Source organism: Vicugna pacos, chromosome 10 (genome assembly GCF_048564905.1).
Source record: "Vicugna pacos chromosome 10, VicPac4, whole genome shotgun sequence".
In the NCBI taxonomy this organism is placed as follows: domain Eukaryota; kingdom Metazoa; phylum Chordata; class Mammalia; order Artiodactyla; family Camelidae; genus Vicugna; species Vicugna pacos.
In genome coordinates, this window is record NC_132996.1 from 16,695,958 (window position 1) to 16,708,710 (window position 12,753).

General features: G+C 43.9%; 1 protein-coding gene across 5 annotated transcripts in view; it reads left to right on the plus strand.

The window, feature by feature from the left end:
- Window positions 1–12,753, plus strand: part of ME3 (malic enzyme 3) — a 168,412-nt gene that overhangs the window by 43,946 nt on the left and 111,713 nt on the right. For 2 of the 5 annotated variants that reach the window (XM_072969034.1, XM_072969036.1), the window contains exon 3: window positions 5,299–5,346. The exons of 1 other annotated variant lie outside the window; for it this stretch is intronic. In XM_072969034.1, the coding sequence (XP_072825135.1) occupies window positions 5,299–5,346 (48 nt within the window). Of the gene's footprint in view, window positions 1–5,298; window positions 5,347–6,253; window positions 6,327–9,470; window positions 9,507–12,753 lie in introns of those variants that run through there. 2 more of the 5 variants (XM_072969039.1, XM_072969038.1) reach the window with 2 other exon arrangements.

The following is a 12,753-nucleotide window of genomic DNA, read 5'->3' on the forward strand; positions in this document are numbered from 1 at the left end:
TTTTCATTTATTGTGTTTTGTGAGTTATCCATGTAATACTTTTAGTTTTAGACCACTCATTCCATTCATTTTAATTACTGTATATACCATTCCATTGTATCAGTAAACTGAAACGTACTTTTCCATGCCTTTGTTGATGAAAGTTTAGTTGTTCCCAATTTTTACCATTAGAAACAATTTTGCAGTTGTTTCTTCACATCTCCTTGTACATGAGCAAGTTTCCTTCTGGCTTCGTATAAATGAAGAGTGAGGAGTTGCTGGTTTATCTCTTTAATAATATTTTAACTCACTTCTGGCTAGTATTATAATTATACTGGTGTGTGTGTGTGTGCGCACAAATCATGTCATTTCTAGCAGACTGTAAGCTCCTGGAGGACAGGCAATGGCATCCAACCATTCATTGTCACCTCACAGTGTGTATGCAGCACCCATTATAGGCAGCAGACAGGTCTAGGGGATAGGATGCAAAAATTAAGTGGCATGGACTGTCTCCCAGGGGGACTCTGTGCTCTGGAAGACACAGGACGCATGTAACCAGATTGGTGATCATTTCAGAGGGGAAGGTTTCCACTGAATATTCACGATGGACCAGGTGTTGTATGTGCCCTCTCAGTCAAGCCCCTCATTAACGGTACCACTGCTTGTTGGGTGCCTGGGACTAGTTTTTAATCTTGACGAGTCCAGTTTCCTCCAATGAGAAAGCACTATTTTATTGTTTAAGAGCACAGACTAGGGTTCCAGGCCTGGCGTCACCAGATATGAACTGCATGAACTAGGACAAAGGATTTAACTCCTGTAAGTCCCTGCTTCCTGATCTGTAAATGGTGCTAATAACCGTATCTGTCTAAAAGGGAGCTTGTGAAAGTTACATGAGAGAATGCAGGGAAGTCATTAAGAATTTTCGCTTTTTTTTCATTGTATTTTGAACCATCAGCCTGTTACTTCACTTGAAATTTTAGAATATTACCAGTTATTAGCTCTTCTATATGAATGTATATTCATGATCCATTTGATCTCAACCTTACTTTATTTAGAGCATGGAGTTTTGTTTTGTTTTCTAATTTTTTTCAACCAACAGATTTCGCTCTGATTAACAGAAAGAATTGGTAACCCCTTGTGTGTCTCTTGACCCCTCCCTGGATCCTGGGGCAGGCTTCCCAGCCTGGAAACTCTGCTGGCAGCTGCACACTTGAACCTCTAGAGGGAGCTTGGAGGGTATTTGAGTCAACATTGTTTGGCCTTGGGGCAAAACTGCGTTGAAACCCTACCTAAAAACATCACTCTTGTGAGCAGATTCTCAGAGGAAAATTCCAGGATCATTTCCCAAAATAGATTCAGACACTGCCCAGACCCATTCCACCACGTGCACACTTATTTTTCCTAGAATTAGCTTTCACTGCAGAGTGGTCTCCAGCTCCCCACAGTGGCCCCTCCTAGGAATCTTTCCTCAGATGAAGGCAGCGTGCATGGACTCAGAAGCACAGAACCTTCTCTTTTGGCTCCCTCCTTGTCTCTCTGCAAGAAACAGGCAAACAAGCATAACATTTCACAAATAAGGAGCTGCAGCTGAACTTCAACCTGCCTGATCCAATGTTTGGAACTTCTCTCTCTGAGAAATGCCTTCTGTTATTTTCATTTAAAACCTTTTCTTCACTTGTAACCTTGTATTTAAAGGAATGTACTGCTTATGCTTAAGCTAATCAATTCTGGAATAAAATGTATTTATGTTTCCCCAAACAACAGCCTTGTGCCAAACATTTGGGAAACAACCTGACAGGTCCTTTGGCTCAAGGGTACAGTCATGGCACAATCCTCAGCCTGGCATGCCTGGAAAAAATGATTCCAGGACCCCAACCTTTTTCTGAAGGACAGAAGGCACATGACATCCCTCCTTAAATATCTGAAGGGTCCTCAAGAATGAGAAGTAGGCTTATGCTGCATCTCCAGAAGGCAGGCCAAGGGCATATGGGCAGAGTTTGTTTCGAGATCAACTTTTACTCTATGCAAAGATAAACCTTCCCCAGACACTGACTTCTCCATCTTTGGAAGTGCTTGACTAGACGCTGAAAAAACATCTATCAAAGAAGAGGGTGGGAAGGACCGTCTTAGATCCCTTCCACCTCTAGGAGTCTGTAACTCTCTTCTGAGAAGGACTGACTTTGCTAGTTTGCTTTCTTCCGATGGTACTGACTTGACTGTGTCCCAGCTCATTGGTGTCAGGCAGCACTGTGGAACCAGAGAGAAAGAAAGACTCACAGTGTGCATGGTGAGAAAAGGGAGAGAGGAAGGGGTTAGGGGAGATCTCACAGACCTGAGAACATTAAAGGATGAGAGGAGTTAGGGAAAGTTATGGGCTTCCAAGGTAAAGGTAGGAGAAGATAAGAGACCTTGGTTTATGTAAAGCATGATGTGTTTCCTGTGATGGCTTGACTTAGTGCTACAAGCACAAGGGTAGAAGTAGAGATTATTAAGTAGGGTGATACACAAAATATTTAATGACCTGTGTGTAAACCAGTCAAAACAGAGGCCAGCCAACTTCACAGTGCTGCCGGAATGCCAGGTAAATATCAGCCCAATCAACAAGTCTGAAAAGTAATTTTTGACCAGAATATCCCCTCCCCCTAAAAAGGAGCAGCATAATCACATTTGCAATTTAAAAGGATCTCTCTGAGAGGAGGTGGACTGCTAGCATTCTTGAAGGCCGTGAATGGAAGTTGCTCAGCAAGGTTCAAGGAGCAGTGTTACACCAAATCATAAACCCAGCTATGAAAAATAAGCCTCTCCTTCAGTCCAGAATAACAACAGTAACAACAAAAGCCAGCGTGCCAAAGTGAAAATCAAGCTGTTGGTTTACAAGAAGTGTAACCCTATCTCCCTCTCTTGTCAGTGCCACAGACTGGCTTTCAGGCAAAGCCTGGTTTGGCATTGGTTACTGAGTGAATTTGCTGAAAACAGCAACCTCCCATATTTACAGTTCTTTCTCCTGGTGACACATGAATTAGAAAAAGAAGTAGGGATGATTAAGACAGGAAGGGTAAACACCAGTTAAATCCAAAGCCAGACAAATGACCTCCAACTCAAAACCAGTCAACCAGCCAAAGTCACTACACTGTGCCACCGAATTTCCTCCATTTTCTTCTTACAGGAAGAATCATCAGCACCAGGGACTGCCAGTTTCCATTGGGTGATGGTGGGTTTCTCCCTCATCCCCATGTGCGAACCTCGAGGCCGGAGCAGCATCTGGGGAGCATCAGTCAGTGGGGTTGTCAGGGACATTTTGGGGGACTGTCACGCGTGTGGGGCACGGGCGAAGCCTGTGTAGTGGAATGTGAGAATCCTGAAAGGTCCTGGAAATAGCTTCACCACAGGCTGGCCACTGATTGATTCTTTAGGGTCAAGGCCAGGGCTCCATCTGAGTGGCACCTGAGTGTGTGGCTGTAACTATCCAGAGACACTCCCTTCCCTTTTCTGTCCACAAAGAGAACCTTAGTAAGGCAGGTCCCTGAGATATTTCCCCCAAACTCTAGCTCGGCCCAGGAGGGGGATGGTGTACATGGAGCCAGGTGTGTGACCTTGGGCAGATGAACTGTCTGAGCCTCAGTCGTGTCATCTATAAAATCAGCCCTCCCTTAACTTATGGAACTGCTGTGGTTTTCTCATAAGATAGACAGCAAGGGATACACTGGTCTTTGCTATGTGAGGGTCACATGATATTGCTGTTCCTGTTATTCTCAAATGTCATATGTCGTATGGTACATGTTATTCTTAAAAGACAGCTTTGGGGAGGGAGGAGAGGTGGAGTCTCCTCTGTGCTACATGGAGTGGACTCCAGATCCTTCTCTAGGAGAAGCGCATGTGGGCTTTGGAAACCCTTAGAAAGTTGGTAGAGTGGAGACATAGTCGAGGATTTCTGGGCGGTTGTGGGAGGCCCCTCGGGTGGAGGCAGACTCAGGGAAAAGAAAGTCATTGGAAGAGTCCTGGAGGAAGGGACTTGAAGTGAAAACACTGTGGGCTTTGGAGCCAGGCTGCCTGGGTTTGAACCCTGGCTAGCTCCTCCCTCTCTGGCTGTGCGATTCAGGCAAATTACTGTCCATTCCACGTCTAAAACAGGTGTAATTTAAAAAATCTATTTCAAAGGGTTATTACAAAGATTTAAAATAATGTATTTAAATAGAGCCTAAAATAGTAAAGATCAGTGAACAGTGACTATTATGAAGGACCACTGACTTCAATGTAATGCAACAGAAAATACTTGTTCATACAAATACTGCCTGGTATCACTTATATGTGAAATCTTTAAAAAAAATTATTTGAATACATAGAAACAGAGAGTAGAATGGTGGCTGCCAGGGGCTGGGGGTGGGGGAAATGGGGAGATGTTGGTCAAAGGGTACAGACTTCCAGTTACAAGGATCTGATCTAAGGTACAGCATGGTGACTGTAGTTGATAATACTGTATTGTGTAAATAAAATTTGCTGAGAGAGTAGAACTTAGGTGTTCTCACGTACGCGTGCAAAAGGGTAGATGTGCAAAGTGATGGATGTGTTAATTCAGTGGAAGGAATTATTCCATGACATGTATGTGTAGTAAATCATCATATTGTACACTTTGAATATATTATAGTTTTATTTGTCAATTATACCTCAGTAAAGGTTAAAAAATATTGTTCATAGAGGAAATGCCATGTCAGAGACTGAAAAGGACTATGAGCTCACTTGAATTAATGGATAAGGAAGCTGAGGCCCAGAGAGCTGGCCCGGAGTCACGCAGCTCTTGGTGGCAGAATTGAGCTCCCCCAAAAAAGTCTTCAAAACGCAGAGTAATTTCCTCTCCATCATGCTTCTAAGATGCTTCCTAGGACCGACTCCTGGTCACAGGTCTCAGACTCCATGACTTGGAGGCATGTCCAACATTCAAAACGAGTGTGTGTGGAATAGCACATGCAGATGCTCCGAGGGGAGGCAGAGGTGATGCAGACAGCCGGGCCTAGGGCCCTTTAGGTCAAAGCCAGAGAAGAGACCGAGGGGTAAGATCACCAAGGCTTTCTTAGAAGAGGGGGAGCCACTGTAGGGTTTTAGAAGGCAGAGCAACACAGTCAGATTTGTGTTTTAGGAAACTCACTCCAGCAGTGCGGTGAGGACACTTTGTGGCCTGGCCCGCCCAGGAGAACACCAGTACATGGATAACAGTGTATGAAGTGCTTTTCTGTGTGTGTGTGTTGGGTGTGGACAAGGTTATTTCAGGGTTATTCTGATTCCCTCGTGCAGATTCTCATTTTCCTCATTCAATCCTCACAGGAGCCCTCAAAGGGAGGCAGAGTGGGTATGATCACCCCCATCCTACAGGTAAGAAAAATTGAGGGGCTGAGGCAAAGCAGCCTGTCTGAGCTTAGCTAGCCATGAAGCTGAGCACTAATTCCATCACTTTCCCCATATACCGAACTGGATTATGTAGGGGGTAACCATGGCTGTAATAAAAGTCCTGCTCAAAATTAAATCAAAATATGTTGAGGATAGGGGACATAGTAGATGCTTAATTAATACTTGTTGATTTTTTTCTGCTATAAAACAGAAAGTTTAATAACAGATTTCTATGACAGATTTAACAAATGTAGTTTTCCAAAACAAACATTTATAGTTTCACGGGCATAAGACAACTGTACTTAAAAATATGAAAATAAACTCTTTAGTATCATAAGACGTCTCTCTGAGTAAGCAACAGACTTAGACAGAAACCCAGCATTAAGATACGAAGATCAGCTACAAAATGAGAGAAAATGTTTACAGGTCATATATCTGATCATTATTTAGAATCCAGAATATACAGGGAACTCTTATAACTCAACAACAAAAGGACAAAAAACAAATAAAACAGCTAAAAAAATGAGCAAAGTTCTTGAATAGACCTTTCTCCAAAGAAGATATACAAATGGCCAATAGCACAGGAAAAGATGTTCAACATCATTAATCATTAAGGAAATTAATGTCAGAATCACAATGGGATACATACTTCACACCCACCAGCATGGTTTGACCCATCCCATCATCATCTGAGACCTGGTTCTGATAAGGGAAATGGAAAACATAAAGAAAAAGGAGAGAAACTGCAGAAAATGCAAGCAGAAGAGAGAGGCAAAGTGATATGACAGATGGACATTACATGTAGAATGAGGTTCAGGTCTAAATTCTGCCGCTTCCTCCCTACATGATCTCAACCACATCACAGAACCTTTCTGAAATTCCAGGTTTCCTCAGCTATAACATGACAGAGTAGACCAGGTGACTGTTAAGGTCTCTTCCATCCCTAACATCCTGTGATTCTACATGTAAGTAAGAAACTGTTTTAACGTCTTTTGAGAGTAAGAAAGAAGGAGGTCGGAGCATAAGCATGACTGGGAGGTACTATGGGGTGAATTTTGAGTGGGAACTACTACCAGGATCCAGTTCTTCTGGTTAAACATTTCTTGGGCTTTCCTGAGTAAGGGCTAAAACCTGTACTTTCAAAATGGAGAAAGGGGAGACTTGGCATTAAATACATTTCATCTGACTATGATGAAAGTATTAAAATTGCACAAGTAGGAAATTTATAGGGCACTTTACGTTCTGCTCGTTTTTGCACTGGTCAGAAGAGACTGAAATTCAGTGTGTTCTCAAATTAGCTAAAGAAACCCCTTGTCAAAGACCCCTCAATCCATCTGGTTGTCATTATTAAAGCATTATGGGGTGCGTATGCTTTCCATAAGAAAAAATGAATAATTCCTTCAAATATGTAATTTCATAGGTTTTGAAATATGAAGGCAACCGTTAAGGGAGCTATCAAAGCAGTCTGAGGTATGGTGTGAGTTGTCAGGGGCAAAATATAAGAGAATTTTCAATAACTGAAGGTTCAGCAGATTTTAATATCAAGGCCTAGGATTTTAAGAACACTTCTTGGAATTCTAAAGACTTGTTTTCATTGCACGGAGGCATCTGAACCAAAAAAGATACATTCTGAACCACCTGGACCATATTAGAGGGTCTGGGGCCTCAAAAGTATAGAGAGAGGCTCACCCAGATGTGCGTCCTAACACGACTGCCTTCCCAAAGCACAGCACAGCTGAGCCTCTGTTCCTGTAGCTGTGGCTTTCTGTTCTATGAGCACTGTGCCCTGTGCCAGCCTTGCCTCTTAGACATCAACCCAAACAAGAAAACATTTTCCCTTAAGCAAGATGTAGTAGAGAGAGTGACGGCCTGATCCAAGCGCCCAGCCCTCTCACACATGAGCTTTGTGACCTTGGGCCAGCCCAGTGCCTGACTCACCGAAGGCACTCCGTGAGTCTCTCTTGACCCAAACCGTTGAACCAGCTGATTACTTACTTGACTTGATCATCAGTTTCCTTCTTACGAGATAGTGTTTAAGAGCACAGGCTTTAAAGGCAGGACAACTGGGATGAGACCCTGGCTTTACAAGTACTGTGCTTCAGTGTCTTCATCTGTCAAGTGGAGATGATAGTTTCTGCATCATAAGCTGATTGTGGTGATGACATGAGTCGAAAGTGCTTAAAGCAGTGCCTGAAACAGAGTGTGTGTATTTATGGTAAGAAGAATATTCTGAAAACTTCTAACACACGATAAACACTCCAAAAGTATTATATTTCTTTGATATTTTATTTACTTATTTTAATATATTTCCATAGATATTACAAGGTCCTGTCAAAATCTTCAACACCCTCCAAAGGCCTCCATGAAAAAGAACAAAACACCCTTTTACTGCCCAGTGCTTTGTAACTTACCAAGTGCTTTGGTGAAAGAATCTCATTTGATCTTGACCTCAGCCCCCACCCTGCAGCGAGCCCACCTGGCTTGTTCTGGCTGAGCCCCCCAAGGAGGCCTGGCATTTGGCTGGAGAAACTCACTGCTTACTTGTTTCCCAGACACATCAAGCTCTCACAGGATGTGAATTTGTCATCATTATTTCCTGCTACTTTCAAGGGTTGCCTTGCAAGTATAAGAGGTGATTCCACTGCTGATTTGGGCTGGGATTTTTTTTCTTACTGGAGGAAAATAAAACAACTTTGAAACTTACCATCTGGGTGGGAATTCAAATGTCTTTTCAGTTTACTTGTATTTTGTGAAGTGGTGAATATGTAGGGGCAGGGAGGGAAGAGGAAAGGTCCTTAAGGAATACAGCATTGCCATTAACTGTTATGAGATTGTCAGAAAAACTTTAAGCCATAATACTAAGTGCTGGTGAAAATGCAGTAAGACAGCTACTTATGTACTGCTAGTGGGGTGTAAGTGGCTCTAGCCTTTCTGAAGGTGATTTGGCAATACGCTAAGGAGACAAAATTGTATAAATTGTTCTGGGATGGAAGCTTCATGAAGGCAAGGAAATTTTGTCTATCTTTAAATTTTTTTTTTTTTTTGCCTATTGCTGCATCACCAGTTTTGAATGTTGTCTATCACCTAGTGGGTGCTCATTAAATATTCACTGCCTAAATTAAGAAAAAGTCATCAGTCTCTGAAGTCCACTTGCAGTGAGTAGTTCAACCTAAATGAAAGTCAGAAATGCCAAGTTTTATGTCTGCTCATCATAGCATAATTGATAATAGTGAAAGTTTGGAAACGATGATAGTATATAAAGCAAGAATTGTTAGATAATCAGTTGGAGTGTTTTTCAATTTTTAAATGATGTTTTAGATTGAAGTTTTAGTATGTGGGAAGATGGTTATCATATTTCAAGTGGAAAAAAAAGTCATGTATATGTATATGTATATGAAATTTTACATATAGTATGATCTCAACTTTGTTTAAACAAAGGTTTTTTTTTTTAAGCACAGAAAAGATATAGAAAGGAAATAGAGCAAAATGATACAGTGGTTATCCCTGAGTGATGAGATTAGGTATGCTTTTTATTTAATTTTTCTTAACTTGTAACTTACTAACTTTTCAGTGTATAATAAGCATATGTTACTTTTTAGATTTAAAATTTTCTTTTTTGTTTTTAAATTTTTTGGTGGGGGAGGTAATTAGATTTATTTACTGTTAATGGAAGTACTGGGGATTGAATCCAGGACCTCATGCATGCTAAGCACGCACTGTACCACTGACCTATACCCTCCCCCTCAAGCATATATTATCTTTAAACTTAGGGGGAATGTATGTTACAAAATCCCTACAGAGGTCAGAGTCAGATGGAGACCAGGCTTGTTTCCTAGCTCTGCAGCTTGCTGGCTGTGTGTTTATGTTCCAGAGACTTTCTGTGGCTCATATGCTGTATGTAAGTGTTGTTTTACAAAATACTAAGCATAAAACCAAACAGGAGATGACAGCTGTTGTTCTTACTATTGTTGTAGCAAAGTAGCACCTCTTGAGAAAGGTGTCCAGAGCGTCATAGTATCCTTTTGTGACAGGTGTTAAAATTCCCAGCAGGTTGGGAATAGCAGTGTCAGTTCCTGGAGTGGGAAGACCCTGTCTGTTTTGTATATTGGTGCCTGGAAATTCAGATGCTGGCTGACTTTTACTGGGTGAGTGAAGAAAGGTTGAGGAATTGCTGGTCTGCCGTGTTACCTTGTCAGGTAACAGTGACCTGTACTCTCACATACAGAAGTGAGTCATTTCCTGGCAGTGAGCCCAGCCCACCGTCGTCATCTCTGCTAGGTTTATAGGTGAGGAAGCTGAGGCCAGCGGAAGGATTAACAAATCGCACAAGGTCACAGACTTAGTAACTGACGGAACTGGATTCATAGGCGGGTCTCCTTGGCTCCTAAGTTTTGTGCGCTTCCTCCTTCTGGACTTCCTCCCAGAAGAGTGACTAGGAAGTCTGTTCTCCAGTTCTTGCAGAATTGGAGGGCTTCCTCAGACATTCCGGACGCTAGTGTTCTAACCTTTTCTGTTGTTGTTAGCCAGAGACAAAGAAAACGCGACATCTCCAAATCTGGAGGGGAACTGGGTAAAGTGCTCCTTTGTTGCTGGTTTCAGGAGCAACCCTCAGATACATGGCTTATCTCAGATGTGGAGGCTGAGCCAGCCACATCCAGTAATTGTCTAGGAGAACCGGGTCTCCCCACCGGTTACAATGAAATGCCCTGTGTTTGCCTAATGAAAGCATCAGACCTCACACTTCTCTCTCCTGGATGTGGTAATGAAGTCGCCGCAGCTGGGGAAGTGCTCCTTGACCTCTCCAGTAGCCTTTCCCTCTTGAAGATGCATTCTGTTTACTTTGTTCTTCCAAGTGGTATTTGTTCGGCAAAGCTCAGCAGTCATTCTGGTATAAGCAGAGCAGTCCCTCCCAACGCCTAGGAACCCAGCTGTGAGTGTGTCCCGGGAGCTGCGTTACTGTGAGCTTCACGAACCAATTGGCTGGCTCTTTGGACTAAAGCAGCAGTGCCCTGTGGGTAATAACCCAGGGCCATTCTTGTTCAAGTGACTGAATTCCCTGGACTCACCTGCCCATCTGTTGTCATGGTGCCCGTGGCTGTAATAAAGAAATGGGCCAGTGGAGAAGCTGGACTGGCTACAGAAATATGAAGAGGGAACATGGCCCCTGTTCCTGGCCTTTGCTTATCCTGCCCAGGTGGGTTCAGGCAGCCTTGGACCCTGGGTGAGATTTTGTTCACAGGAGGTGTATTAGTTTTCTGGGGCTGCCACAACAAAGTACCACAGATTGGGTGCCATAAACAACAGAAATTTATCTTCTCATAGCTCTGAAGGTATGATACCAAGATCAAGGTATTGGCAGATTTGGTTTCTTCTGAGGTCTCCCGCCTTGGTTTGCAGGTGGCTGCCTTCTCCCTCTGTCTTCATATGGTCTTTTCTGTGTCTGCATCTTAATTTCCTCTTTTTTAAGGACACCAGTCATGGTGGATTAGGGCACACCGAAATGACCCTATTTTAATTTAATTACCCTTTTAAAAACCTTAGCTCTAAATATAGTCACATGAAATACTGAGGGTTAGGCTTTCAACACATGAATTTTGGGGGATACAACATAACAGGAGACCTGCAGAAAGTCATAATAGAACACCAGAATAGAGCAATCACTTAGCACATGCCGAACCACAAGGGCTGATGCCAGTAACTCCTTGACACTGGAGAGGCTCATCAGACCCCAGGAACAGGCAGCATCATAGGGACTGTGAGGACCCCAGCGTCACAGATGCCCACGCAGTGCTAAGGAGCAGACATGGGGGCTGGCCCCAGTCCCCCAGACTTGCACATCTTCCGCCTTCCCCACGTGCTTGGGGCACTAGGAAGCATCGTGCCTTGCTTCTTCTCCCTCTGAAACGTGCTTTGAAGCTTTCCCTTCTATGTCACTTCATTTTCTCCACTGTTCTTTGTGGAGCATCCTCCTCCTTCCCATGGACCAGGACCACAGCCTATCACTGCCATGTAGCCTCCAGCCTCCACCCTTCCCCTGTCCTCCACTCAGCAGCCAGAGAGCTCTTTACTGTGAAGACTGGGTCAGTACTTACTGCCTTCCCCATTGCCCGTAGGATAATTAGCATTCCTTAGCGTGGCACACCAGACCGCACTTGAAAGCCTTTGGTGGCTCTCCACCGCCCCCAGAGTAATGCAGTTGCAAAGTTTGCAGGGCCAGTTTCAATCTGGTCAGATCTACCCCTCCAGCCTCACTGCCTGATGTACCCCTGCCCCTCAGCCTCAGCCCCTGGATGGTCCAGCACCCCACATCTCCTCCTCTGACCTCAGGGGCTCCATGCCTGCCCTGCTTCCATCTCTTGCCTCCAAGCTTGAAGATCTGTCCAAAGTCAAGGTCTAATTCAAATGACCCTTTTCGGTGACACCTTGCTCAGTGCTCCCCCCAGCCCTCACGGAGACTAGTTCTCTCCCAGCTCTCTAATCAGGTAGCAGAGAATACATTTCTGTGTCTGTGTTTAACATCTTGATTTGTTTCATTTTCTTAATGTTGTCTCCATCACTAGGACGGGAGCCCCTTAACTAAAGAACTTAGTATTCATCCCTGTATCCCTGTAGCCCTCTGCACAGTAGGTGCTCCATAGACCCTTGCTTTGAGTAAATAGATAAAGTTGTAGGGAGTCCCTCCATAACCTTATGATGGTCCAGGCTGTAGGACTGTCGGGTTCTCTAAGGATGTTCTTTTCAAACTTGAGTGAAGAGCTCTTCTTTGACAGCATCCATGACCATCCCGTCTGCAGCAGCACTTGTCCTCTGGAGGCCGTCACCTCTCCATCTGGGACAGTCAGCAGAGGTGCTATGAAGTGCAGTGTAAGTTATGTTAAAATTAGACAGGAGAAAATGCAGCTGGAGATAGAGGCTGGAACACCACTCCCAAGAGCCCCTGCACCCCGTCACGAGGTGTGGGACAGCACAGTCGTAAGGAGAACCAGGACACGTGGGGACCAGGTGGCCGCAGCTTAGCTGTTGCAGCTCTGGCCCAAGTAGAACACACCATGGATGCTTGGCAAGTGAGTGCCCTCATTCGTGTCTTTCCTCTTACCTTCCAAGAATGAGGTGCAGGAGAATGTTCTAACAGTGGTCAAAAGCGGAAGAGATACGAGTATTTGCCCATCACAGAAAATAGCAAAGCTGGAAGAGACCTAAGGGGAAAAAAAATCTAGCCCAATATTCTTTTCAAACAGTTTTCTTAGCCACCGAACATTCTATTCACACAAAATCTCAAATAACAAAGCTCAGTGAATATCATAAAAGCTGGGCTAAACTGCATGGATGAAGCCAGATAGACCCCCTGTTCCCATGACGCTTCCCACTCGACGCCTCTGAGGACCCAGTAGG